The following is a 26,671-nucleotide window of genomic DNA, read 5'->3' on the forward strand; positions in this document are numbered from 1 at the left end:
TCAACGGTGTTTGAGTGGAACACTGAACTTTTCGGTGTCTCGTCAGAGTCTACTGAAAAACGTTTATCAGATGGGCGTCGGCGTTAAGCCCCATCAAGATACGATTTTTATGGCGGATTAGTGGTTTTCGGGTCAAAAAGGCCTCCACTTTGAGTGGAGTGGAGTGGTGGATGGTACAGGTTAGAGAGCAAACGAGAGGCCGACACGACGCGCGCGCGCGCGCGGGGCGGCATGAAGGGCGCGGGGGCGGCGGATGACGGCGACGTGGAGCTGCTCAAAGCGGTGGCGCAGGCGTGGCACGCGCAGTCGGGGAACCCGCGGGCGGCGGCGGCGGCGGCGCAGGGGGCGGACGACGGCGGCGGCGTATCAGGCGGTCGCGGCGCGGGAGGTGGAGGCTCGCGGCGGCACAGGCCGTCACGGTTCAAGCTGGAGGCCGCGGCGGCGGCGGGGTCGCGGGACACGCGCGGCGGCGGGCGGGTGGCGTGGGACTTCGCGCAGTCGCTGTGGGACACGTACGAGCTCGTCGCCGTGGCGCGGAAGCTCGAGTCCGGCCTCGTCCTCGCCGACCATCCCGGCGCCCAGGAGCGCGCCGCCATCACGCACCGGCAAGGAGGAGGAGGGGTGAAGCGCGCGAGGGAGAGCAGCCGCAGCCTGAGGAACATGTTCCTCCGGTCCTCGTCCAGGAGGTTCGAGGAATCAAGCAGCTAGTGCTCTCTCTCCTCTCTTCCCTGTCTCTCGCACTCAACAACTCACAGAGCTCTGCAAATTATCAGAGCTAATGTCACAAGTGTAAAGCTTCCCAATGCCATTTCATAGAACAATCAAAACACAGAACTTGTCAGAGCTAATGTCACAAGTGGAATGCTTCATTGCACTAAAATTGTACTTGTACCTACAATCCATCCATTCAGTCAGAACTCAGAAATGGTGTCAGGAACACAGAGATTCTTAAACAGGGACACACCAGAACCCTGAAAATTTGTGATGAGATACAACATCCAAACAGACACACATGAATGGCACAAGAACATGTATTTTTGTGCTACTTTTTATTCTGTTATTCAAGACCTGCATTTGCAGTGTAAGTGAAGGCAAGGTTCAGATCTGAGGCCCTCCACTCCCTCCAGTTCCAGTGGGGGTGGTGGGGTGAAATGCACCATCAGCAGCAGCTGGAGGATCAGCTGCTTGCGCGACGGCAACGGTAGCGGTTCCACCGCTTGTCTGGATCGTGCTCACCGCATCAGTTGCTGCACCACCGTTCACTGGCAAAGAGCTATTTGTAATGGCATGTATCTAATTAATCTTTTCTTTTTGGGTGCCCGGGTCAGCTGAAATGCTACTTACCAAGGGTTTATTCTTTATTGGGAATTAATATGACAAAACACAGTACGTCAAGAAACAAGGCGACTGGCTATTGCCAGTTAATATTTCTACGAAATGGCATTTGAAGGAACTAATGTTTCCTGCCATTCACCAGTTCTGCACTAGAGTATACCTTGCACCAGGTTAACATTATAACTCAAGAATGAAAAGTCACACAGGGTCAGACTACACTAAACATGTCAACCACTAAAATAACTAGTTTGTATACAGGATGATCGAAGACATCATCATCAAGACAATTGGTTTGGTCTAGCCATGAGCTTGTTGTTGCTCGCGGCCACGGCTCCTCTTCTTCGATGATTCCTCTCCTTTTCACTTTGCTCCCTTCAATATTCAGCTGATATGCATCACCAAATGCATCTTCATACGATGGATGCGTACCTTGCGATGTTTCTTTCTTGCACAACTTGCATATAACGGAGTTTGATAACTGTTCTCAGTAAGCCTGAGTTTTGACAATTGTTGTTTATGCTATATATGAATTCATTCAATCAAAATAATAGCCTCAGGATTAAACTCGTTGTCACAATTGGCAAGCACAGTTGTTTTATAAGTAATCTGCAATGATACAATTACTTCTTTACTAACTCAAAAGACCACAAGAATAGAAGGGTGATAATAATATTGTGCCAGAGTAGAGGTCACGATATGTTTAGATTCAATGAAAGATATGTCAAGTATAAGTATATCAAGAACCAAAGGATTAATTTTACATGCATATATCGATCCAACAGACATTTCAGTGGCAAGATCGCAAGATGTTAAAAGCATGAAACACTACACTACAAGACAATTCACTCAGGTTTTTTGGAAGGCAAGGGACTATTATTCTGAGATAAGTTTTGCTTCTTTTTGCTTACGACTAATCTTACTGATTTTCCTCACTCTATTCCACCCACTTTACACGTTATGCCTCACAAATACATCTTAATAGTTGGATATCTACCTACTGTATTTGTTTGCACAACAGGCGCTTCACTTAACATGGACATTTCTTCTTAGCGAGCCTAAAGAATTCCACTTTATTCCCTGAGGTCAACACTGAAAGCTAAAAGTAACACAATAATTGTACCAAATGAAAAAATGGTATGATTTTACCAGGTTAATAAAAAAATTGAAATATGCAGGCTAGGCTGTAATCGAGTTGGTAATTATATTTAGGCATCAAAGAACTAACCACAATCTGCCTCGTAACTTTCTATGAAGAATGTTATCATTTTCCTAACAAAAAGCACCATAAATTCCACTTGCTTGTCAAAACAAATATTCATACCTGCAGGACATCCAATGCAAAGTGGCTGATGTCATCCAGCTCAGTGATCAGCTTGTCTTCAAATTTTCAACTAAAGAGCAATAGAACAAGAGACAGATGTCATGGGGATAATTTGATGGAGGATTATATTTAGTACTTGGCACTCGCAGGAAGCCAACACATCCTCTGTATACAAGCTCTCCTTTGGACTGTATACTGGCTTCACAATTCCTCTTCCTTCAGTCCAAAATGAGCAAAGAAATCGGAGATTCAGCAACTGATATAGTTAGTACTCTGTAGATGCTCTGGTGCCAACTGAATTTGAAGCTATTGTACAAAACACTACTATTTTTCCCAAACTGATATAACTTATCTGTACAATAGAACAACCTTAGATATAAAAAACTAAAATTTCAGCAAGGCAAGTTGCATTAGAAAGGTGCAAAATCAATTTATGCCAATATTTTAGTAAAAGATCATTATGTTTGAAATGCAAGAATTTTAGGCAAGTGAACAAGGCACAAAAGCACTTCCATACATAGCTACAATCCCAACAGTTCTGATGGTATCCCACAGAAAAATAAATTAACATATCTCAACTCAAGATACCCTACTTAAATTAGTTACACCATGCCGATTTCTTCCGTCCTCAGTACAATGGCGGCGGCCTCAGCCATTCTACAGGCATTCACAAGCTATGAGCCTAACTTCACCCCCCACCCCAATTCCCAAATTGGATGGCCACAGCAAACCAAACTATCTAGGCAATCATAGAAAGCACCAATAGAGCAGTGAAATGCCTAATCGGTACCAGGGTCAGGCTGCTCGGCGGAGCGGCACAAGGAGTTCATAAGCTCCCGTGGATCGCCCCATACCGGCAGCTCGGCGACCGCATCCACGAGGGCAGCCTCGTGCGCGCGGCAGAACTCGTTGATCTCATCGCACGCTTGCGATAGCTTCTTGAGCAGCTCCTCCGTCGCCTCCGCCTGCCAATGGACACCCACAAATCGACGCATCAGCACCTAAGTCAGGAAGGTGAGGAAGAGAGAGAGAGGGGGGCCGGGGGGGGGGGGGGGGGGGGGGGGGGTTAACCTGGGAGAGGAGGTCGTCGACGACGGCGAGGTCGGAGGAGGAGGAGTCGGGAGGCGGGGCGGCGGAGACGGGATCGGAAGGCGGTCGGGGAGGAGCCGCCTGCGGGGCCGGGAGCGGCGCGAGGAGGCCCGAGGAGAGGAACTCCCAGCGGGAGAGCTCGTCGAGGTACTTGGCGCGGAGACGGAGGAGCGCCTGGCGTCGGCGGCGGCGGAGGACCACCTCGGGGGGCGGCCCCGGGGTGGAGGACGGCGCGGCGACGGCGGCGGGGTCCTCCTCGCGGTCGGGCGGGTGGAGGCCACGCCGGCGCTTGTACACGAACCCGTGGTCGTTGCAGATCTCCCACCCGTTGTCGTCGTCGACGCCGTCGCCGGCGGCGGTTGCGGCCATCCGGGCGCCGCCGCGGGGAGCGTGCGGGAGGGTGCGCGGAGCGGAGGTGCGGTGGGGATGGATTTGGGTTTTCGGATTTGGGAGGGCGGCAATTCGAAATCGCTGCGACCCGGTGTCGCTGACGCGAAATTTTTCGCCCGAGAGAAAGTATAATAACATCGGATAAGCTGGCTAGATGTTTATAGGGAGGAGAGAGTGGATTAGAGAGTGTAAGCGGATTGTAAATTTATAGTCAGCTTGGGTATAAGAACCAAGAAACTATGTGAGAGTGACATGTGAGTCCTGCATTAATGATGAAGAGCTAACTAGTATATGGGTGGGCTAAGAGCTGACTATAAGAAGTTTTATAGCCAGCTTGTTGGCTATATTATTAGTCTTGCCCTCTGGTATTGGTTGGCTGCATCAATGTGTAAAGTGTGTAAACGCAGAAGGTCATGCTCAAAACAGTGACGTAGCGTGCCTAGTATTAAAGGTTTCTCATAGCCTAGTGATGTGGTTAGGGTTAGAGCATGCACTATCCTCGACGTGATGAGTAGCTCTAGCCCGCCAGATCACTATGCACCGTTCCCCAACAGGGGTGCACGTACCGTGCATAAGATCCAATAGCCTTGACAAATTAAAGCCTAAAAAGTAGGAGTGAGGAGAGAAAACGTCAGAGATGAGCATGTGAGGACCTAGCTTCGTCGCTGCCGAGCTTGCCCCGCCGCAGCCGAGCTCGTCTTACCGCGGAGCTCGCACCCGACGAGGTTGGCGTTGACCTCCGCCGCCCCCAACGCACCGCTAGATCCGCCTCCCAGATCCACGGCGGAGACGCGACCGCCAAGCTCCGTCACCATGGGCCGCCATCGTCGACGCGTTCTCCAGCTCCTCTACCAACGTGGGCCACCGCATCGCCAGATCGGGTCTCAGATCTGTCGAGAGGGAGAGAGAGGGGACGATGTAGTGGCAGGAAAGAAAGGAGATACCGTGCATTGTGGTGTGTGTAGCTTCATTCTACGTGGCATCTGCTTTTTTCTAAGAAAGTGGCTTGCAGAGTGCATGCCCTTAACAGTTTATCGAAGAGGATGTAGCTACAGGGACTGTAGTCTATGAGACTCGGCATAGCTATATAAAGCTCTAATGCCTCAATCACATACTTAGATAAGAAATCAAAGTTTAGCTGAGATTTAGATGTAATAACCGAAATTGTTTGTTGGGGTGAGCTGAGACCACACTCGATTGGAAGTGATATTGCCTCTTATGGCACCAGTTGAAGCTCCTTGTGTTAAGGATGTCCTAGTGTGCTCATCACATATCCAGAGCAGCAAAATGCACTCATTTTAGGTTATGTGTTCTAATTCGACCAAGAATTTTATATTTCCATTGACACATTTCTTAAATTTCTAAATGTTGTGTTTTGTGTAAAAAATATATGAAAATTCTTCGTTGATCTTTTAAAATATGATTTTTTTTACTTTTTAACAATTAATTCAGTCCTTTAAACCCCAAATAAATATTGTCAAAGTATATTCATCATTCGATCGCAGGTATATCAAATGCCCTCGTTACTCTGTGGCTTCGAGTCAGTAGGAGGGTATAATTAGAATGGCGAGATAATGCGAGGGACCTAACGCGTTAGTACTCTCTCCGTTCTAAAATAAATCAATTTTTCATTTTTTACCTTTAATTTTAACTCTTTATCTTATTCAACTTTTTTTGATTGATATTTTTATTTTTATCAAATGATAAATCATGAATAGTACTTTACGTGCAACTAATATTTTTTAATTTTCTGAAAATTTTTCAAATAAGACAGATGATAAAACGTTGGACAAAGAAATCGGAAAATTCATTAATTTTTTTTAGAACAGAGGTATTAGAAAGGAATGGACGCATCCTAGCCCTTAGCTAGGACCAATCAGAACAAACACACTGCGTACCTAGGCTAGGACATCATAATTGTTACTATCACGGGTCACCGGACTACCATTTGACCATACCATAGGTTGTATCCAGCTACCATGCCACCATAAATAGGCCTTATTTAGTTTTTAAATTTTTTTCACAAACATCGTATCGAATTTTTATATCTAAATAAAGTATTAAGTATAGATAAATTAAAAAAGTAATTGCACAGTTATGGAAGAAATCTTAAGACGAATCTTTTGAGCTTAATTAGCCCATGATTAGCCATAAGTACTACAGTAACCAACATGTGCTAATGATGGATTAATTAGGCTTAAGATTCGTCTCGCGGTTTCTAGGCTAGCCGTGAAATTTGTTTTTTCATTCGTGTCCAAAAACCCCTTCCAATATTTGATCAAACATTTAACGTGACGCTTCTCCCAAAAATTTTCTCAATCTAAACACCACCGTAGTGTGGCTTTGTTCGTCAAAAACTCGAAATCACAACACCAGAGCTCATGCTAAACGAGTAGCGCGGATGAACACAAGATCTTGTGTATGAGTTTGTCACTCCGGTGCTCGCACTCCTTCAACAAGGCTCACCATGCTGCTCCATGGTGGTGAGAGCAGGTACAGTAGCACGCTATAAGCCAGCTATAAATATATTTTAAAGAGATAAGAGGGGAGAGAGAAGGAAGGTTGATTACTAATTTGTAGGCACCTGCATATGGACCCTGACTCTAAGACAAAATATGTGTATGATATGGAGACCATATATTGGTATTTTGTAGGTAACTATTATATGAATTGACTATTAGATTCCCTATAAATGAATTGTAGCTAGTAGTTAAGTATATTATTGATATTATATGAATTGACTATTAGATTCCCTGTAAATGAATTGTAGCTATTAGTTAAGTATATTATTGAACTTGCTCTGATCGTCGGCTCCAGCTCCACAGTGAGCGCCACCCCTGCGGCACTGGATGTAGCATAGCTTGCCTCCTGCCATCGTGCGAGCTGACCTAGTTTTTAGTTTACAAAAAGTGAGTGAATCGGGAAAACTCCTCCTGGTTCAATGGTTCAAGGGGTGATTGTCTGGCCATTTTATTAAAAAAGCCAAACAATCAAAAATAATTTCGAATAAAACTGTTATGGATGTATTCTTAGCAATATAAAAGTTAATTAAAAAAATAAAATTTAATAAAAAAAACTCAAAATTAACTTTAAATTTAATGTTGATGATTTAAATTTTAGCAATAAGCAATGGCATTTTAACCGATCCTAAAATACAGGGTGGTGTTCTGGTAAAGCTCTGCTAAGCTTAAATTTAAATTTTAAAACATAAATACAAAGTTGATTTTAGAGGTTCAGTATTTGTTTTTATATCACTGTTTTTCACTAATATCACTAAGAACATGTATATAAAAGTTTTGTCATATAAATTAATTTTAAATATTCATAAGCAGTTTTGCTTATGCTTTTAAACAGGCAAACAATGGTGCTGTATTCTGTTTTTGAGGACGATGTTATATAAGAAACTTTGTAGGTTTGTCAGGCTGAAAGTTTCTCCGGTCAGGAGAAACATGAACCACATAATCCATACGCCGCGTAGGGAGATTATCGATTTGCATACATCAATGTGCCATGCTAATACTCAAGAAGAGGCAGCGAACAATGACAGTTCAGTTTACAATTTTGCACGAACGGAACCGACGTTCACAAATCTTTGCACCTTGCCACCACCAGTCCACCACCACAACGCTGCAATAAGGTAATCTCACATCGATCAAGATAAACCCCAAGTACACACTACAGCAGATCACAGGTGGTGAGTGGTGACTCCATCACTGTATGCAAGGACTCAAAATGCCAGTAAAAATTAACCAAAGGAACTAGTATTAACCAAACCAAGTAAGAAGCAAACAGTAGGCAACACTATGACCAGTTTATAGAGAGAATTTAGAGCATTTACCATTAAATTCGTTTGTCTTAACTTTTTACTCTAAATTCTCGTTTATAGAAGCAATCAAAATTGATTCAGGTCAACAGTATGATCACTCCATGGAAAGCAGATTGGAGAAAACAGTAGGCAACAGTATGATCACTCCATGGAAAGCAGATTGGAGAAAACAGTAGGCAACAGTATGATCACTCCATGGAAACAATCCATCAGACCAACGCGAATTTCAGTCCTTCGGTTAAAATCGATCTCTGAACGTTCCCTGCTTGTTCTCCAGTCCAAAGTGGCATTGTGCTCTTCTTCTCGGCAATCATGGAAGTGGCAGTCGATGAAAGTAACATACAAAAAACCTCAAATTAATCCTAAAATCATATTCTACAAGTTCAACATCAGCTTCTGATTAAGGCAAGCAGGCAATCAGCAATGCACGAAACACAGAAAACCAGCAAAAACATAATTGCTCGATAGATCATTGATCATACATAAAAATTCACGCTAAAGCAGTACAAAATCTCGTTGCACAATGTAAACTAAGCTGCACTGTTGTAACACAGGTAACAAAAAGGAAGGATTGGGAGGCGGCGACCTGTCGATCTCAGTTCTCCAGGCCGGGCACCTGCATGCGGCGGCTGGCCTCGGACTTCTTGCCGCCGAGGAACTCGTCGGGGACGACCTTGAGCTGCTTCCGCTTCTTGGACTTGGCGATCTTCTGGATCGTCTTGGGGTTGGTGACCCGCTGCAGCTTGGTGCCCGAGCGGAGCACGTTCTCCTTCTTCCGCTTCTCCCGCTCCTCCCGCTGCTTCCGCTTCGCCACCTTGTTCTGCCGGATCTCCTCCTTGAGGTCCGCCACGCGCGCCTGGTACGCGCGCTTCAGGGACTTCTCCCGGACGCGCTGCTCCAGCGGGGTCGGCTTCCGGGACGCCGCCAGCGCCGACGCGCGGCGGGTGCGGACCTCCTTCCAGCGGCGGCCCGACACGCGCCCGGCGATGACGCCATCGTAGGTGGGCTGCCCGAACGAGGCCGGCTTGGAGGGGTCGGACAGGGAGGGCACCGCGCGGAGCTTGGACGGGCGAGGCGCGTCGGCGCCGGCGTCGAGGTCCATGGAGTCGTCTTCGGCGGTGGCGGCGGCCTCCTCATCGCGGCGCTTGCGCTTCCCGCGCTCGCCGCCGAGGCCTTCGTCGAGGTAGCGGAAGTCGAGGTGGGACGCCATGGGTGGAATCGGGAGCTATGGGTCACGCCGCCGCGGGTCGGGGAGGAAGAGAAATTGGAGGCGAGCGAGGGGGAGTCCGGGAGAAGTTTTATTAGGGTTTGTATCAGAAGCGGCGGCGGGTTGGATGGACCGGAAATAATTTGGGCCAGGCCAAAAATACGGCGGCCTCCTTGTACCTTATTTATTTATTGGTTCCTTATTTATTTATTTACTCCCTCCGTGCTATATTATAAACTTTTCGAGTGTGTCTAAATTCATTCGTATATCAATATAGCATATAAATGAATCTCAACTCTAAAAAATCTTATAATATAGACCGAAGTACTCTCCTCATACTAAAATAACATCTTTTCAGTTTCAAAATACAAGTTGTAACTGTTATTTTCTTTGTCCTATCCTATAAACCGTGTACACAAAAGTACGTTAATTAGCACATCTCCCTTTTCTAATTTTGATTTATTTTAAATCTTCACCATCACGACACACCGTCACAGTACATGTATACACGACGCACCGTCACAGTACATGTATATACATATGCAACAACACAATATAAACAGAAATGTTATAACTATTACTTGGTTTCTGTGTAAGTGGTAAGTGCGTCTTATATTTTAAAAAGGAATATAATGAATTGTGCATAGAAATAGGATACCTTCTACTTTATCAAACCCTAACAAAATGGTTCTTAATGAGCTACTTTCATGAACTCCAAAACAATCATTACTAAAAAAAAATTGTTTTTGGGCAAACAAGATGTGACAAAAGTGGTCTTATTTTATAATGAACTTATTTTAGGACAAACAAATGGGATCATTTTATAACCAAATAACATATTGCAAATAAAAAAATTCTTTGAAAAAAATTATATATGTCTGTAGCAATCTAAAAACCAAGACTAAAAAATAAAATATAATGAAAAACTTAAAATTAACTCCAAATTTAAAGTTGTAAATTTAAATTCTACTGTCTCCGTTTCATAATGTAAGATTTTCTAGCGTATCCTAAATTCATATATAAATATCAATGAATCTAGACATATATATAAACAATATACATTGGTTAATAGATGAATCTAAACATAGCTTAAACTTCTTACATTATAAAATGGAGGGAGTAACTTACAAGCATAAACAAAAGCTAAAAGATAGAGGTGAAGATGTGACAAAAATGATTTTATAACATTTCTGTCAAGAAAGTATGATTTTCTACGTTGCTAACACGAGTACACTCCAAAATAAATTATTTTAGAATTTCTTAAATCAACATTTAACAACTTTGACTACCTAATTCTTTGACATAAGCTAAAGGAAAAGGCTACATATTTATATACTAAAAATCTATGTATACATGTGTTCGGAGAATGTACTGCATTTTAATGGACTAGTATTTCGCCTGTTAACTCTAAAACCACCTCTTTCCCAAAAAAAAAAAACAGGCATACAAATAGTATAAATAAGGATCAAAATATGTAATAATGGATAGAAGCTGTCAACGGAATAGTGTTACAGTCAAGAGAATCATTCTTGTGATTGTTCTCTTATTTCCAGTTAAGATGGCAAAATTTTGCGTGAAAAAACAATCCTGGATTCCTGGTAATTTGCTCCATCATTCCGAAGCAAAGACCCAAGATACGACAACTTAAGATTGTACAAGGATGTGCAGAATGAAATGATGCTGACCTAACGCTATAAGAAACGAAAATCAGTCAGGACTAGACACCTAGTCCAAGGGAAAATTTTTGTTTCAAGAGACCGCTGCTGGCCATTAATCAAGATGATCGATCACCGCATCTGTGACTTCCTGGGTGGTGCTGCTGCCGCCCAAATCCTTGGTTCTGTACTTGCCTTCTGCGATGACACGCTTCACTGCCGTCTCAAGCCGGTCAGCGAATGAAGGGAACTGCAAATGCCGCAACATCATGGCAGAGGAGAGAAGCAGAGCCACGGGGTTAGCTTTCTTCTGCTCCAAAATGTTGACATTTCCAACATTTCCAGCAGAAGCACCTTGCTCGAAGACAGCATGGTCCTGACCCACGTTACCTGAAAGTTGTGAATTATATGAGGATTTAGTCCTCTTGTTTTTGCATTATGTGCTAATATGAAATATGAACAAGTTAGGTGGTAATACATCTGTACAACGTTCTCACAGAATAGAAAAACTGAAAAGCTATAAGCAAGCATGTAAAATGCAACACAGAATATCACACAATGCAATAGCCTGTAATTAACAGGCAATTGCAAAAGCAAGCACATTTGTTTCTGGCTCCTTTGGGGGAGAATGGTAGTCGTGTTGGTTATACCTATAAGTGTGGATAAAGTACAAGCGAAAGACTTCAAAATTTACCTCCAGGCATGACACCAGTGCCTCCAGCAATACCTGCAGCTGTGTTAGCCACCAGATTGCCATAAAGATTTGGCGTGACCTACAAACAAACAAGAACAAGATAAATCCAAAATACCATATGGAATAAAAAAGAACTTGATCTGAAAACTCTGTGACAACAAAAAAATTATCCTTCAAACAGAAGTACAAAGGGAAGTATGAGATTGCCAACAAATGGAATTAATATACTGCACATTCATTAAAGAAAATAGGCTAAGTACTCCAATAGTCCATGTTCAATCAATATATGTCAAACAGCAAGCAGAAAATCCAACATTGGAAACTTGGTTATGACATGATAAAACCAAAGATCAGTAGGTGAGCAAAGAATATGGTGACATTACACATATAATGTGCATTGGTTACAAATGCATAGTGATAGAACTGACATACTTACCATAACATCAAATTGTTCAGGCTTCGCAACAAGCTGCATACAACAGTTGTCCACAATGATTTCATTATATTGAATTCCAGGATACTTTGTTGCAACCTCACGGCAAGACTCCAAGAATAAACCATCAGCAAGCTTCATGATGTTTGCTTTATGCACGGCAGTCACTTTCTTTCTGTTGTTGAGGTAAGCATACTCAAAAGCATACTTAGCAATCCTTTCAGAGCAGAACTTTGTGATCACCTAGTAAATCCATTTAGTAAGAGTAACATATAGAAAAACACCTTTAGATGATGAAATGGAAAACGACAAAAAAAATCCATATGTTTTATTCAGAAACATATACTAGCAACAAATTTGTTGAATGTAAAAGAAAATTTGCAGCAAAGGACTACCCACCAAGACACGATCATCTAGAATGCCATCGGCAGGCCATTTATGGAGGCCAAACCACAATAAGCAGTAAAAATATAACTAATTGACTCAGACCACAAATGACCAGATTAGCAATACCAGATAGCTATGTAGATATACATTTTGTGCCAATATAGCACATGTCAAGTATTATACTGTTTATTTACACATTCAAGTCAACCGCTAGTGCTAGCACATACTATGGATTATGCCATTATGGCTGTTCCAAACATATAGAATATAACCAATGATAGGAACTACTTAAGAAAATCGTCACAGGGCCCAAAGAAAACTTCTTGTCTTTTCAAATAATTTTGTTCCTCTAAAGGATGAGAATTGGATGCCAGGATTTATCAGTTTCTTTTTTGGTGCTTTTTTTGGTGCTTATTACATAGCATAAGTCCATGTCTATCATCGTAGAGATTAATCAATTTATACAGATGATTACAGAAATTTTGTAAAACTGAATAAATTTGAGGATATTTGGAAGCACATCCATCGAAATCTGAATTAACTAATCAATATAATTCAGTCATCACACCATCTCGACATTAGCCAACATAACAACAATGCTTCATCGCAAGAAATTAGTTACCAGTCACAGAGCCTGCAGTGTTTTATGCACAATACAGCAATACATGGCTCTCAACTACTCATTATGTAAACCACTGATATCTCAAAAACCCATCAATAGACAAATTCAACTGAATATTAAGGCTACCAAATGTGCATAGTAAGCCCACCGATCCAGTAACAAGCAATAGGTCAAATGAACATGCCCTACGCATAGTGATGAAAATGTTGTTTCTATAGTGCAATCGTAGCTCACTAAGACTAAAGTTGCACGTGGGGTTCTCTCACGTTACCCTGGCAAACACTACATCAATTAGGTGAGTTCAGTGCCACTCCAAGTTTCTGATAGCTAGCATTAGCAACAAGCGGAATTCTCCATACCTTAAGGCTCTCCACGACGCCAGGAACGACCTCGTGCTCAAGCCCCGAGTACTCGCCCTCGGTGTTCTCCCTGATGACGACGATGTCGACGTTCTCGTGCCTGGTGGGCAGGCCTGGGAGGTTGAAGCAGTTGACGAGGGAGGCGTAGAGGTCGAGCTCCTTGCGGAGCTGCACGTTGAGGGAGGAGACACCTCCGCCGACGGGGGTGGCGAGGCCGCCCTTGAGGCAGACCTTGTTGCGGCGGATGGACTCGATGACCTCGGCGGGCACCGTCGGCATGTCGCCGCGGACCTCGTATGTCTCGAAGTAGACCGGCGCGTGCATCGCCTCCATCACCTGCCGCACGGCGCCGGTGACGAGGGGCCCGATGCCGTCGCCCGGGATGAGCGTGACGGCGCGCGGCGCCCCGTCTCCTGGGCGCGGCATGTAGGTGACGGTGCGGCGGGAGACGGCGGCGGCAAGAGGATGGTGGGACGGTGAGGGGGAAGGGGAGGGGGAGAGGAGGCGCCGGAGGAGAGGGGTGGGTCGCCGCGCCATGGCCGCCGCGTCTAGGGTTTCGAGGCGGATGCGATCGGTCTCGAGGAAGGTCGAGGAAGCTACCAAGGCTGGGATTGAGAAGGTTTGAGAAAGGAAGGGAAAGCGAAAGAGAAGAGGGTTTTCTTGTGTTTTTTTTTTTCAGAACCGTATTTAGAAAACTGTTTTGCATTTGAAGCGAAATTCGTAAAGAAAAAAATAAAACATGTGAATCAAGGTTGAATGGTATAACGAACATGTGCTTTTATCAGGATACTAATAATACCCTCGTGTATTACAATAGGTTTATACAACTTATAGAGAAAAATGTTTCTTAAAAAAATATTTGAATGTTTTCTGGTTTTCTTTGATTCTTTTTGTTTTGGTCAAAGCTATATTTTTTTCGTGAAGTACAATATATAAGAGAATGAACAACTCTGATATAAGTAGTAATAAAAAGAGAGATAAAGGGTACTGCTTTTGTCAATAGAATTCTACTAATTGTTATTTTATTTCAACCTTCATTTATAGGTTACTCATTCGCCCTAAAACAAAGTTATTTTTAACCTATCTTTTGTCCTAAAATAAAGTTATTTCTTTACTTGTCTCATTATCTCAGTTAATCATAACTATTTTTAAGTTCTAAGGCAATTTTCTCAAATATGCGGAATGAATGAATCTGGCCATATGAGACCATTCACCCTCTGTAACAATTATCATTGCCAAATAACTAGTGATAGTTAGGGTATTTTGTTGTTAGTTAGTTAGTCATTATCATTTTAATATTAGTGTTGATTATGGATAGTTAGTATATTTTGTTGTTAACTAGTATTAATTATTGTAAAATTAGCAATAATTAATATGTTTTGATATGGATTAATAAATTACTATTTTCATTCCATTCACCCATGTGCTTAAACCAACCAGAAAATTGGCTTATCACATATATCGGATTAAATAACTAACTTGGATCATCGTATCTAGTCTTGATCATGAACCAAACACATCCTTAATTTTTTCTCACATATATTACCTTCTTAACTAATCATAACATTTTTCTAATCGTTCTCACCTAATTTTATAATCTCTGTGCATAGATCTAGAAATGGTTGTATTTTAGAAGGGTATTTGATTGTCTTTATGTCGTTTGACTACAGTAGTATTAAAGGAAAATTAAGGATATGCTTTGATAAATACTCTATCCATTCTTTTCGAGATTAATCCACATAATCCCTTATATTAAAGCATTGATGCAGTACGTCGATAATGAAAGCTACTCTAAAGTACATTCAACAAACTAACGAAACAATCTATACTTATCAAGTCGTTAACCTTCAATAAGATGATACAATGCCTAGTCTAAGATAATTTGGCTAAAACAATAGCTTATTCGGCAAGAGTAGTATCAAACGATATTTTGAGTGGATAAACTTCTGCTAACCCAAACAGATGCTAGAACCCTGTGATATCTCAATGAAAATAACTTACGGGATTATTTAGAGCATTCTCAACAACTGATTCAAACTTAATCGACCCTATTATCATTTGGACACCATCTAAAACATATTATCTTTTTATATCAGTTATCACTTCAACAAAACATCAATACTACATCCTTCATATATATTTTATTAATATTTTACTGCTCTTATATTGTTGTTGCTCTATTCTCTTAAGATTGCATGTTAAGACATAAAGAATGATGCTTTATTTTTCGAGAATGGGATAAAGTGTCTGCTAAAGAATAATTAACTTTTTGCCACTATTATATTTGGTCACAACAGATTTATCACTAGAACCACATGTCATAGACAACGAGTGTCAAATCGATTATAGAGTGGCAAAAAGTTAAATGCCCCATCTGCTAAGGCAATTTTTTCTCCCTTATACTATTTCTTATTTCTAGGATGAAGTATAGAATTATAGGAGGGAGTATGAGTATACAGTGGAAACGCTCTTGGTACCCTACATAGTGCATCATCCTACAAAATGCTCTATCTTTTGGTTACTTGGGTTTCATTATTCCCTATGGGTTTCCTTAGTTTTACGCGTATGCTCCCAAACCACTAAGCAATATGCTCTTGTAGCTTTTTTATTATATTACCTACATTATTTATTGATAGTTAAGACCACGTTGCAAACTAGCTTACAGTGGTTACTACTCGATTCACCATTTCAATAGTATCCATTTATCTTATTTTAGAGGGTTAATGGTTTACAAAGTATATTTATATATTATAAGTAATAAAATTATTTGGCCTAAAGCGTTTGTGGCATCTTGTTTACCACATGGCTTTTAGAAATATAGAGCCAGACCTAAATCAAACAAACAGACATGTTTGCAATTGACCACGAAAAGTTGACTGAATCAAACATATGTACTAAGTTTGGCTATCTATACATAAGTATTATATTCGTAATCGCGATGTAAGAGTTTACAATTTTACATAGATTTATACGAATACCAGTGAATCTAGACACATATACCAATTATATCTATTAATTGATAAATGAATGTAAAAAATATCAAAATTTATTCCGATATGGAAAGAAGTGAGTAAAAAAGAGAAAATCTAACAAATGTTATCAATATACACATAATTTTAGGAAATGCTATTAATGAGTGTGAGTTCTATAAAATACCATCGGACAAACGAATTTGTTTAAAAAATATCATCACTGTTAGTGTTCCGTCGGTATTTCTATGTTAAGTTATATAATGTGAATATTTTATTTAACGACAAAAAATGTATGAAACCATAACGACGATGATATTTCTCAGACAAATTCGTTTGTACGATGACAATTCTTACTATCCGCACTCGTAAATGACATTTCTTAGACTTATACGTTTGTCAATGTTATTTTTTACATATTTTCTAAAAGAACAGTAACATCACACAACGAAAACAAATTCATTTGTGCTCCCCTCCCTCCCCCGTAAAGCCTCCCATGCACACGCACCGGCCGAACGCAGGCACACGCAACGATGACACGATCACCGTCACTCCCTCCTCCCGCTTCACCGTCGACGTCGACCAGCGCGCGCGCGGCATCCGTGGAAATGGAACGACCACCGGGCGGTTCCACCACTCTCCGTTCTTCACCGGCGGCAGGTGAGGCTGGCGTTCACGGCGACGAGGCCAAACCTGGGCCTCAACCCCATTTTTTCTGGCCCAAACGCCCGCAAAACCACCCAGTTTTTTCACCCCCCGACGACGACACGGCACGGCACGGCTCAGCTCCGCGAGCGAGCGAGCGCCGAGCGCCTCACGATTTCGGCCCTCCCTAATCCGTGGCCCTCCCCTTATCCCTCCATCCCTCCCGTCTTCTAGATAAGCGAGCGCAAACCCCTCTCGCCTCCCCTCTCCCTATCCATCCCCCAAATCCACACCCGCTCCTCCGCCTGCGCCTCCGCCACCGCCATGGCGTCGCTTGCCTCGGCCTCGGCGTCCACCTCGCTGGTGTTCTCCACCTCCTCCTCCAAGCCGCGGCTGCAGCCGTCCGGGTCCCTCGGCTTCCCCCCGTCCTCCTCGCCCGCGGCGCGGTTCAGGCGGACGGCGGCGGCGGCGGCGGCCAGGGGCGCCGGGCGGCGCGCGGGGCTGCTGGTGGTGCGCGCCGCGAGGGGGAAGTTCGAGCGGACCAAGCCGCACGTCAACATCGGCACCATCGGCCACGTCGACCACGGGAAGACGACCCTCACGGCGGCGCTCACCATGGTGCTCGCCTCCGTCGGCGGGAGCGCGCCCAAGAAGTACGACGAGATCGACGCCGCGCCCGAGGAGCGCGCCCGCGGCATCACCATCAACACCGCCACCGTCGAGTACGAGACCGAGACCCGCCACTACGCGCACGTCGACTGCCCCGGCCACGCCGACTACGTCAAGAACATGATTACCGGCGCCGCCCAGATGGACGGCGCCATCCTCGTCGTCTCCGGCGCCGACGGGCCCATGCCGCAGACCAAGGAGCACATCCTGCTCGCCAAGCAGGTCGGTGTCCCCAGGATTGTTGTCTTCCTCAACAAGAAGGACCAGGTCGACGACGAGGAGCTGCTCCAGCTCGTCGAGCTCGAGGTTCGCGACCTGCTCTCTTCCTACGAGTACGACGGCGACGACGTGCCCATCGTCGCTGGCTCCGCCCTCAAAGCGCTCGAGGCCCTCATGGCCAACCCTGCCATTAAGCGTGGCGACGACGAGTGGGTGGACGGGATCTTCTCCTTGATTGATTCCGTGGATTCCTACATCCCAGTTCCGCAGCGGCAGACTGACCTCCCATTCTTGCTCGCCGTTGAGGATGTGTTCTCCATCACGGGTCGTGGTACCGTTGCCACTGGCCGTATCGAGCGTGGCACTGTCAAGGTTGGGGACACCGTCGATATCGTCGGTATCAGGGAGACTCGCAACACCACAGTGACCGGTGTTGAGATGTTCCAGAAGACCATGGATGATGCCATGGCTGGGGACAATGTCGGCCTGCTGCTCCGTGGTATGCAGAAGGATGATATTGAGAGAGGCATGGTGCTTGCAAAGCCAGCCTCCATCACACCGCACACCCAGTTTGATGCGGTTGTGTATGTTCTGAAGAAAGATGAGGGCGGACGGCACTCACCGTTCTTCCCTGGTTACCGCCCTCAGTTCTACATGCGTACTACTGATGTGACGGGGAATGTTACAAAGATTATGAACGACAAGGATGAGGAGGCGAAGATGTGCATGCCTGGTGACCGTGTCAAGATGGTTGTGGAGCTCATCCAGCCTGTCGCTTGTGAGCAGGGGATGAGGTTTGCCATCCGTGAGGGTGGAAAGACCGTCGGTGCCGGTGTCATCAATACGATCTTGAAGTAAACTGGATGGAGCATATCCACCATGAGAATTTTCCTTGTTTACTCTTTGCGAAATGCTCTGTAGTTGTTATTATGCGTTGAGTTTTAGGGGTTGCTCATGTGAAATTGTAGTATGGCACTTTTCTCTTCAAGTGAATTTGCATACTTTGTGATATTCACGGCAAAGATACATCTGTTTGCAGATTTGGCTATGAAATGTCATCTACTGTCATGTGTTCAATTGTTCATCTATTGTGTTTTCCTGTTGGTGGGATGAACCTTCATGTCAACATGTGCTTTTGATCCCACATGAAATTGTAGAGTTACACTTACACATGTACGACTGTAGTCCATTTCCTGCTCCGGAGTTAAGCTAGCAGCCTAGCACAATGTGGGATGTGTGGTTTGCTTGGCTGACAAACCTTTGCTAACTTATATATCAATTTCCATATTTTTTTAAGGGAACATTAATTTTCTGCTGGTTAGCAAGTTGGTGTGCATCCATCATGGTCAATTTGATTGTTTTTTATGTGCCATTTCTAATGATATTGCTTAATTGTCCTGTTGGAAGTAGATGCATGCGATTTGAACTGTTTGAGGTGGTTGTCTGAATGTATGCACCTAAGCATACCAATCCATTCTTTGCGTTTGTTGTAGCACATGAAAATGCAATTTCAACTTTCATATGTCTGCTAATACTTATGTTTCTCTTGGGTGTTCTGACATGTAAAAGCTTTCTTCAGTTTTCCGTGTTGAGCTATGAGTGCTACTCATTGAGCTCTCTGTTTTATCTTTGAATAATCTAAATTCTCTTATGGGTTTCAAGCATCTGTGTGAGGAGCATGAACTCCATTTGCTGCACCCAACCTCTGCAATAAGCTGTGCGGTTATGAAGTGGGTGCAGGTCTAACATTGTGGAAAAGATCACTGGCACGAGCTGTGAATTTCCTTCATAGATGCTCAACCAACAAGGGGGAACCTACTGGCCTACTGGGAGATGTCCTGACTCCTGAGAACCATTTCTCATCTCTGTTGGGAAATGATAAGTTGGCAAAATATGTTGGTTATTTGTACATAGGAAAGGTACTGTTTTAATAACTTTAATGTGAGCTTTTTGCATTGTTTTTTAATTGGTACCATCAGATTTCCGAAAACATGTACTCCCTGATCATTAATGTTTGATATTTCAACAACACTTACAAAACTTATGAAATTTTGACCTCTAATCTTTTAGATGATTGGTTTAAAAATAATAAAGACAGTGTGGACCTTTAGGGAAAAAATTATTAGATTTAAATTATTTTAATATGATTGGTATAAACTTGATAGATTTTAGAAACTTAATATCAAATTGATGACCAGAGTTTTGATCAAAATATGTTTTAAACGTCAAATATTTTATGACTACATGTAGTACATTTTTTTTTGAAGCTGAGGAAACATATAATATAACAGCATTTGTTACGCAAACTTCATTAACTTGAAAAATACCTCGAGCGTTATCTTTTCTCCATCCATTGAGCAGGTAGGGTATCCATCTCTAGGACAAGAATGTTTCTGTTTTTTACCCCTCCTTTCCATTTTTTTACAGGAACCACTGAACCAGAACCAGGACAAGATGGTTAACAACAAAGATTACAGGTTCGTCTGTCTTTGCAGGTGTCTGAGCAGCCTTTTCCTGTTCTCTCTAATCCTGTTACAATTCTGACGGCCGTGTTCTCTTGAACTTCTGTACATGATGTAATTTGGCTGCACAGTTGCACTGGAGGATTATCCCAAGCATCAGCAATGTTATTTGATTCCGTGGACGGCATATTCAGGTCCTCCGTGTTAGAGCAGGAACAATAGCAGGCTATAAGTCAGCTATAAGTATTTTTTATAGAGATAAGAGAGGAGAGAGAAGAGAGATAGACTACTAATTTGTAGTCAGCTATACACGGGCTCTAACACAAAATATGTCTATGACATATGGGACCATGTATTGATGTTTTATAGGTAACTATTGTATGAGTTGGCTATTAGATTGACTATAGATGAATTGGAGCTAGTAGATTGAACTTGCTTTTAAAGAAGGCCCAAAAGGCAGAAATTTCCGTCGACTTCTGCCGGAGAATGCACATAAAAGCGCCTTTTATATGAAGATAAAAAAGGGGAGAAATCTCTTGTGAAAAAGGAAGCAAGGAGAGGAAACAAAAAAAAAGGAGAAAGGGACTGGGGAGAGAGCATCTGCTCCGAAGTGCAGGTAGCGAGTGAACTCGTTGCGTGAGCTGACGAGAGAGTGAGGGTCGGCGAGATGAGCCGCCCACAGAGTTTCCACGTGTCTCACGGTCAGCCGTTGCGGCCGCTGTCACCGGAAAGCGACGGCCTTTTCTGTCCTCCGGCGCCGGCGGCCGCCGTGCCGATGCGACGCGTGCAGGCCACGGCCGATGCGTATTCATAGGTCGTTTAAGAAAATTATGGAATTGAAATAAAGACCTATACTACATTAAAAGAAATAAGGATAGTATGATGATCGGGAAGTTACATGCCGTTTCTACTGCTAGGCTCAGTGTTTGCAGTACCGACCAACAACCAGATTTTGAGCCCTCGGTATCGCGGTTTTGGTCAAAATTTGACCATTTTTCGATATACATTGGGCTGAATCTTGATCAGATTTATAGGGTCATATTTTGACTTTTTTTATAAATCCAAATGACATATTTAGAAAAAAAATTATGGATAAAAATTTTTTATATAAGTGTTTTAGGAATCTGAAAGTAAATGTTGAAATTTTAAATTTTATCTTATATACATAAGAAAAAAACAAAAGATGAGACCCTTACTGTTTGACATTTGAATTCATGGTTTTGAAATTTCAACAAGAAATTAGTTCTGAGCCACATTGAAACGTCGGAAGAACAGCGAAATGAGAATCTTTTGGCTAACTATAGCCTCACTTCTACCTATTCAATTGATATTATATCATTCTCTAATATCTAGGTTTTTTTTGGAAAAACAGCGAAAGCCGATTGGGTCTGCAAAACCCTGACAATGCTTCTCCAGTGGAACAAACGTAGAGTAAGTTCAATAGTATAGCCAACTACTAGCTCCAATTCATCTATAATTAATCTAATAGTCAACTCATATAATAGTTACCTACAAAACATTAGTACATGACCCCACATGTCATATACACACGGTGTCTTAGAGTCCGTATATAGCTGGCTACAAATTAGTAGTCTAACTTTTTTTTTTCTCTTCTCTTTTATTTCTTTAAAATATACGACAGAAATTCAATTCTGGACACGAAATTGCGCAATGTCGGGCTGACGGCCGAAGAATCCTCGGCGTCGTCTTCCCGTGGGTCGAGAGAGTTTATTCCATTCCACGCGCACCAAACAAACAGCGTCGCGAGAAACCCAAAAGCCACCACCCCACCCACCGAGCCGCGCTTCCCACCCGCACCCGCACGCACGCACGCACGCACCACCGCCGCGCGAGCCACGCTTCCACCCACCCGCGGCGCGCCCCCATTTCTCTCGCCTCTTCTCCGCTCCGCATCGGCATCGGGCATCGGCATCGCCGACCCAGCCGGGATTTCGGCCCCGCCGAGCGCCGAACCCTAGATCTCATCGCCCGCACGCCATGTCCAAGGCCTGGGGCGGGCTCGGCGGCGCGGGCGCGTGGGCGCTGGACGCCGAGCGCGCCGAGGAGGAGGAGCGGGAGAACGCCGCCGGGGCCGCCGCCTTCCCGGCGGCGGCGCCCGAGCCCCCCTTGGCGGCTGGTGGGGCGGCCAGCTTCCCCAGCCTCCGCGAGTCGGCCGCCGCCGGGGGCGGCAAGTCCAAGAAGAAGAAGGGGACCACCCTGTCGCTCTCCGAGTTCACCACCTACGGCGCCTCCGGGAGGCGCGCCGCGGCGGCGGCGGAGCCCAAGGGGCTCACGCCGCAGGAGATGATGATGCTGCCCACGGGGCCCAGGGAGCGGTCCGCGGAGGAGCTCGATCGGTCCCGCCTCGGCGGCGGGTTCCGCTCCTACGGCGGCGGAGGGGAGCGACGCGGGTTCGACGACGACGGACGACGCGGCGGCGGACCGGGGAGGGACGCGGATCTCGACCTGCCCTCACGCGCCGACGAGTCGGGCAACTGGTCGCTGAACAAGAAGTCGTTCGCGCCGTCTCCCGTCGACTCCGGCGCTCGGAACAGGTACGGATCCCTTGGGGGTGGCGCCGCCGCTTCTTCCTTCGGCCGCGCCGATGACGACGGCGACTGGTCGCGCGGGAAGAAGCCAATGCCGTCCCGCTACCCGAGCCTCGGCTCTGGCAGTGGCTGTGGCTTCCGCGACTCGCCTACCTCGGCTGACTCCGACCGCTGGTCCCGTGCCGCTCCGGCTCCGCAAAACGGCGAGCGCGAGCGGCCACGCCTCGTGCTCGATCCGCCCAAGCGGGATGCCTCGGCCACCCCTGCGCCTCCTCCTGCCGAGGCAGCACGCAGCCGGCCAAGCCCATTTGGGGCAGCGAGGCCCCGCGAAGACGTGCTTGCTGAAAAAGGGCTGGACTGGAGGAAGATGGAGACAGAGATTGATCATAAGACTAGCCGTCCAACCAGTTCACAGTCTAGTAGGCCAGGAAGTGCGCACTCATCACGACCTGGGAGCCCTGGGTCACAGGCATCAGCCGTGGGTAGTGAAGGTGTGCCGAGAACGCGGCCAAAGGTTAATCCTTTCGGGGAGGCGAAGCCAAGAGAGGTTGTTCTTCAGGAGAAAGGCAAGGACTGGAGGAAGATTGACCTCGAATTGGAGCATCGCGGAATTGATAGGTATGCCATAAATGGAGCCAACTCTTTATAACAAAATTTACCTTTTATAGCTGCACACTTAGCATTTGACTTTAAAAGCAATCCTGATAAGAACAGTTTAATCTTTGGGCATGTGACCTTAGACATGGATTTTGTTTAGCCAAGACCTTTGGCTGCTCTAAGCTGGTGAGTTGTAGTGCTTAAGTTGACCATTTTTTTCCAGAAGCATTTTGGCAGCACCTTGCAATAGTTCAAGTCAGCCTAACATTAGTTCTGTTTCATCTGTTCACTCTAAGAAGTTGTTTCTATGCTCCTTTAAGGAAATTAATTTTGCACTGTGCTTATGAGATAAGTTTGACCCCCCCCCTTCTTTTTTCTTATTGCCGATTATTTTCATGGTTCTGTAATAATGAGCCATTGGATGAATGGAATGGATATACCTAGTTTTTCACCTTGAGAGATTGTGAAACTATCATGATGAGTAACTAAATTTGCATCAACACCATAATTATAGATTGTTATAACAGGAAGCTGGTATTTTTAAATTACATTTTCCATTTGATATTCTTCTTATTAGCCCATATGCACCATTTTAAGAATATCTTGGAGGAACAACTATTATTCCTAGTGAAAACTGGTTGAAACCTGTGCATGCATTTCTTATTTATCTAGTAACTTTTTCAGGACATGATCAGACAACGAAAACAAATAAGATTCCAAGTATATGCTACAATGTTAATTTAACTGTTAGTTATGCCATTTTGTTCTATTACATGCAATATCACATTGTGCTATGTGGCTGCCTTTGGTTGGTTAAATGGAATGCAGATGGCAAAATTGAACTCAATAATTTATCATGGGATTTCACCTGTATTTGGTCTTAGTAGGGTGTTTTTGTGTTAGTGTATGTGTAAGATAGAAATGATAGGGTTTGTTTAACACTATCGTGTTCAGTTATTGTGGTATATTACTACTGTCATGCATTTCACTGTGAAAACATGGATTCAATGATTTTTGGTTATTGATGAAGCTGGCAGTTGTTTCTCAATGTTTTCTGTTCTTACTACTTACAAACTATAGTGAATTGCTATCGCTTGTGTAACTCTATGTTGGAATATGCCGTGTTGTTAGTTTATTGAACCACTTAATTGGTCACCCACTTGCTCATAGTTTACATCTTTGAATGGTTGCCAGTTGTCAGAGCCTGACAGTTTAGCCTGTTTGTCTCATGTGTCTACAATCTTTAGTGAAATCTGTCTGTACCATGGAAATGCTATCGGCAGTCAATAGACATTTGTTAATATAATGAATTTCATCAATGTTCTTATATGTCAATACCTGCAACTTTATTACTATACCATATTCGCTTTTCAAATTTATTTTCGAAATGTTCCAGATGACATCTTCCAGTGAGTGACTAATAACTGCTAGCAGCCAGGTGCTGAGATTTCTGTGGAATGATTTTAATCTGTAAACCACCAAACACTTTGATTTGTACAATACTTGAACTGCCTTTGTTCCTAATATGCCATCATGTAGGATAGTTTATCACCTCTGCCAGATATATGTAACTACTACGAAAGACTTGCAATACCACTGGTAAACTTTTGCACCGATGTTTTTCTTTTTGTGGAAATTCTGTACCATGATATTGGAATATTCTGGTGGTTCCTGGTCAGCAAATAGCCAAATACATTTCATAATGTTTACCTTTTTTAACCAATGGCAATATTCTGGTCATTGAATCATGCTCCTGTAGCTAATTGTTTCAACTTTCATACGGTTTTGGGAATTAATTTTCTTCCTATCTTTATTCACAGTTCCTATAGCCAATTGCTTTAGCTGTTATCTTGTGGTTATTTGAACTATCTTTTGTGCATCTCAGTCCAATAACTAATCAATAATTCATTCCTGGTCACAACGAATTGAAAAGTTATCAAATTCAGATTTCAATAGTTTTATAGTTTTATTTTTTTTGTCATGTTGTGATTAGCTAGTGTAGTTTTATCGTCTTAAACATTTGTTCATGGACTTTGAATATTTCAGACCAGAGACAAATGAAGAGAAGTTGTTGAAAGAAGAGATTGACCTGCTTAGAGTGGATTTGAAAGACACTGAAACAAATATAAGTGAAGAGGAGAAAAAAGGTTTATCAGAGAAGTTATCCCAGATGGAAAGGGAACTGAAGCGCCTTACAGTTGAGTTGGACGACAAGGCTCGATTTGGGCAAAGACCTGGTTCTGGATCTGGCAAAGTTACTGCACAATTACCAACTAACTCAGCAGAGGAATCTCACATTACAGAGTCAATGGAACAGCCACGTTCCCATAGTAATATAGACCAAAATCAGAAACCAGTTGAAGAAAGGTGGGGATTTCAGGGCAACAGGGACAGAGGCTCATTTGGTGGTAACAGAAGTTCAGACAGGTTTGTTTGCTCCCTATCATGTGATTGATGTAATAATGGACTTGACCCAAATAGCATATTAAACAAAATTTCTACTTTCCATAGTCCTTTCTCACATAAACCTACATGGATGTGATTAACATTGATCACAGTAACGTCGTCCTGTATTTCTACACATCTTTGTCAAGTTTAGATAATTTCTTCATCTTTAGTTGATGGGAGATGTGAACTCTTTGTCTACTTGCTTTTCAGGTCGTTGACAGGGCAGAGATGGTGAGCCCATCCTCGGTTTTGGCATATTGAGCACTTCAATCCTCGGACTGAACTTTTTTCTTTTCTTTTTTCCTGTTTTAAACATGGGACAAATAAGTTGTCACGTTCTTGTTGCTGCTTGACTCCCATTTTGTTTGCCTTGGAAGAGTAGGAGGGGGATAATGGACAGTACCTTGCAGGCTCGCACAAGGGTCCAAACTGTATTGCCACCTCTATGGCGGTGCTTCGGTTTCCTTTTTTTTCTTCTTCTCTTCATTTCCATTTGCCCCTCTCTTCCATGTCAAAACAGTTGTTACCAAAACTTGATACACTAACTATTTGTTCTTGCTTTCTGCATAACTATGTTTCAACCTTCATATTCAGGCATGGTTATCATCAATTGTTACATGGAATTCTTTATTAGGTCAGTGTTTACATCTCCCTGTGCTTGTGATTTGTGAAGCTATTTGTGCTGTATGCACATACAAAATTTTTCCGTTGTTGGCGTTGTTAGTTTGCTCTTCATGCTACGTGTGAAGCTTAATAGTTTAGTGTACGATTAGCTCATTGATGTCCCTACTAATT

The 26,671-nt window shown here is 43.6% G+C and overlaps 7 protein-coding genes across 11 annotated transcripts; 4 read left to right on the forward strand and 3 right to left on the reverse strand.

Moving 5' to 3' along the window:
- Positions 1–1,400, forward strand: LOC121053658. Its single transcript, XM_040521449.1, has one exon. The coding sequence runs from the start codon at positions 232–234 to the stop codon at positions 706–708; it is 477 nt and encodes a 158-aa protein (XP_040377383.1). The 5' UTR covers positions 1–231; the 3' UTR covers positions 709–1,400.
- On the reverse strand, positions 1,343–4,236 carry LOC107303570. 4 transcript variants are annotated; one of them, XR_005811198.1, is made up of 4 exons: positions 3,728–4,236; positions 3,447–3,621; positions 2,657–2,872; positions 1,343–1,789 (listed from the first exon to the last, which is right to left on the reverse strand). XR_005811198.1 is itself a non-coding variant. In XM_040521448.1 (3 exons), exons 1-3 carry the CDS (start codon positions 4,112–4,114, stop codon positions 2,727–2,729), a joined length of 708 nt encoding a protein of 235 aa, XP_040377382.1. In that variant the 5' UTR covers positions 4,115–4,236; the 3' UTR covers positions 1,343–2,726. The 4 variants fall into 4 exon arrangements, 1 of the variants encoding a protein (XP_040377382.1); XR_005811197.1 differs by having other exon boundaries at positions 1,343–1,813; XR_005811196.1 differs by having other exon boundaries at positions 1,343–1,941.
- Positions 4,237–7,507: 3,271 nt separating this feature from the next.
- LOC102715451 lies at positions 7,508–9,292 on the reverse strand. Its single transcript, XM_006647386.3, has 2 exons — positions 8,548–9,292; positions 7,508–7,762 (listed from the first exon to the last, which is right to left on the reverse strand). The coding sequence occupies exon 1, from the start codon at positions 9,169–9,171 to the stop codon at positions 8,557–8,559; it is 615 nt and encodes a 204-aa protein (XP_006647449.2). The 5' UTR covers positions 9,172–9,292; the 3' UTR covers positions 7,508–7,762; positions 8,548–8,556.
- Positions 9,293–10,627: 1,335 nt separating this feature from the next.
- Positions 10,628–13,928, reverse strand: LOC102715731 (isocitrate dehydrogenase [NAD] regulatory subunit 1, mitochondrial-like). 2 transcript variants are annotated; one of them, XM_015834136.2, is made up of 4 exons: positions 13,319–13,928; positions 11,954–12,181; positions 11,518–11,596; positions 10,628–11,213 (listed from the first exon to the last, which is right to left on the reverse strand). In XM_015834136.2, the coding sequence occupies exons 1-4, from the start codon at positions 13,853–13,855 to the stop codon at positions 10,939–10,941; spliced, it is 1,119 nt and encodes a 372-aa protein (XP_015689622.1). In that variant the 5' UTR covers positions 13,856–13,928; the 3' UTR covers positions 10,628–10,938. The 2 variants fall into 2 exon arrangements, with proteins under 2 accessions (XP_015689622.1, XP_006647450.1); XM_006647387.3 differs by having other exon boundaries at positions 11,954–12,193.
- Positions 13,929–17,175: 3,247 nt separating this feature from the next.
- Positions 17,176–18,904, forward strand: LOC102721144 (elongation factor Tu, chloroplastic). The gene has a single exon (XM_006648742.2). It carries the CDS (start codon positions 17,257–17,259, stop codon positions 18,676–18,678), a length of 1,422 nt encoding a protein of 473 aa, XP_006648805.2. The 5' UTR covers positions 17,176–17,256; the 3' UTR covers positions 18,679–18,904.
- A 566-nt stretch (positions 18,905–19,470) lies between these two features.
- On the forward strand, positions 19,471–20,744 carry LOC107303536. The gene is made up of 4 exons (XM_015833168.1): positions 19,471–19,489; positions 19,561–19,739; positions 20,248–20,297; positions 20,414–20,744. The coding sequence occupies exons 1-4, from the start codon at positions 19,471–19,473 to the stop codon at positions 20,502–20,504; spliced, it is 339 nt and encodes a 112-aa protein (XP_015688654.1). The 3' UTR covers positions 20,505–20,744.
- A 1,361-nt stretch (positions 20,745–22,105) lies between these two features.
- LOC102716010 (eukaryotic translation initiation factor 4B1) lies at positions 22,106–26,436 on the forward strand. Its single transcript, XM_006647388.3, has 3 exons — positions 22,106–23,449; positions 25,475–25,855; positions 26,087–26,436. Exons 1-3 carry the CDS (start codon positions 22,281–22,283, stop codon positions 26,109–26,111), a joined length of 1,575 nt encoding a protein of 524 aa, XP_006647451.2. The 5' UTR covers positions 22,106–22,280; the 3' UTR covers positions 26,112–26,436.
- Positions 26,437–26,671: the final 235 nt, after the last annotated feature.

The sequence above is a fragment of the Oryza brachyantha genome, chromosome 2 (assembly GCF_000231095.2).
Source record: "Oryza brachyantha chromosome 2, ObraRS2, whole genome shotgun sequence".
NCBI lineage: Eukaryota > Viridiplantae > Streptophyta > Magnoliopsida > Poales > Poaceae > Oryza > Oryza brachyantha.

Bases quoted from the DNA above. Each gene is read 5' to 3' on its own strand.
- LOC102721144 (XM_006648742.2), top strand. From the start codon at position 17,257: ATGGCGTCGCTTGCCTCGGCCTCGGCGTCCACCTCGCTGGTGTTCTCC.
- LOC102715451 (XM_006647386.3), bottom strand. From the start codon at position 9,171: ATGGCGTCCCACCTCGACTTCCGCTACCTCGACGAAGGCCTCGGCGGC.
- LOC102716010 (XM_006647388.3), top strand. From the start codon at position 22,281: ATGTCCAAGGCCTGGGGCGGGCTCGGCGGCGCGGGCGCGTGGGCGCTG. The intron at 23,450-25,474 runs GTATGCCATAAA...TGAATATTTCAG, and splicing joins GAGCATCGCGGAATTGATAG to ACCAGAGACAAATGAAGAGA. The intron at 25,856-26,086 runs GTTTGTTTGCTC...CTTGCTTTTCAG, and splicing joins GGTAACAGAAGTTCAGACAG to GTCGTTGACAGGGCAGAGAT.
- LOC121053658 (XM_040521449.1), top strand. From the start codon at position 232: ATGAAGGGCGCGGGGGCGGCGGATGACGGCGACGTGGAGCTGCTCAAA.
- LOC102715731 (XM_006647387.3), bottom strand. From the start codon at position 13,855: ATGGCGCGGCGACCCACCCCTCTCCTCCGGCGCCTCCTCTCCCCCTCC. The intron at 12,194-13,318 runs GTATGGAGAATT...TGGATTTACTAG, and splicing joins GCGTCGTGGAGAGCCTTAAG to GTGATCACAAAGTTCTGCTC. The intron at 11,214-11,517 runs GTAAATTTTGAA...CACAACTTTCAG, and splicing joins CACTGGTGTCATGCCTGGAG to GTAACGTGGGTCAGGACCAT.
- LOC107303536 (XM_015833168.1), top strand. The intron at 19,740-20,247 runs GTACTGTTTTAA...ATTTTTTTACAG, and splicing joins GTTATTTGTACATAGGAAAG to GAACCACTGAACCAGAACCA. The intron at 20,298-20,413 runs GTTCGTCTGTCT...TTGGCTGCACAG, and splicing joins GTTAACAACAAAGATTACAG to TTGCACTGGAGGATTATCCC.
- LOC107303570 (XM_040521448.1), bottom strand. From the start codon at position 4,114: ATGGCCGCAACCGCCGCCGGCGACGGCGTCGACGACGACAACGGGTGG. The intron at 3,622-3,727 runs GTTAACCCCCCC...GTCCATTGGCAG, and splicing joins TCGACGACCTCCTCTCCCAG to GCGGAGGCGACGGAGGAGCT. The intron at 2,873-3,446 runs GTACCGATTAGG...TTTGGACTGAAG, and splicing joins CGCCGAGCAGCCTGACCCTG to GAAGAGGAATTGTGAAGCCA.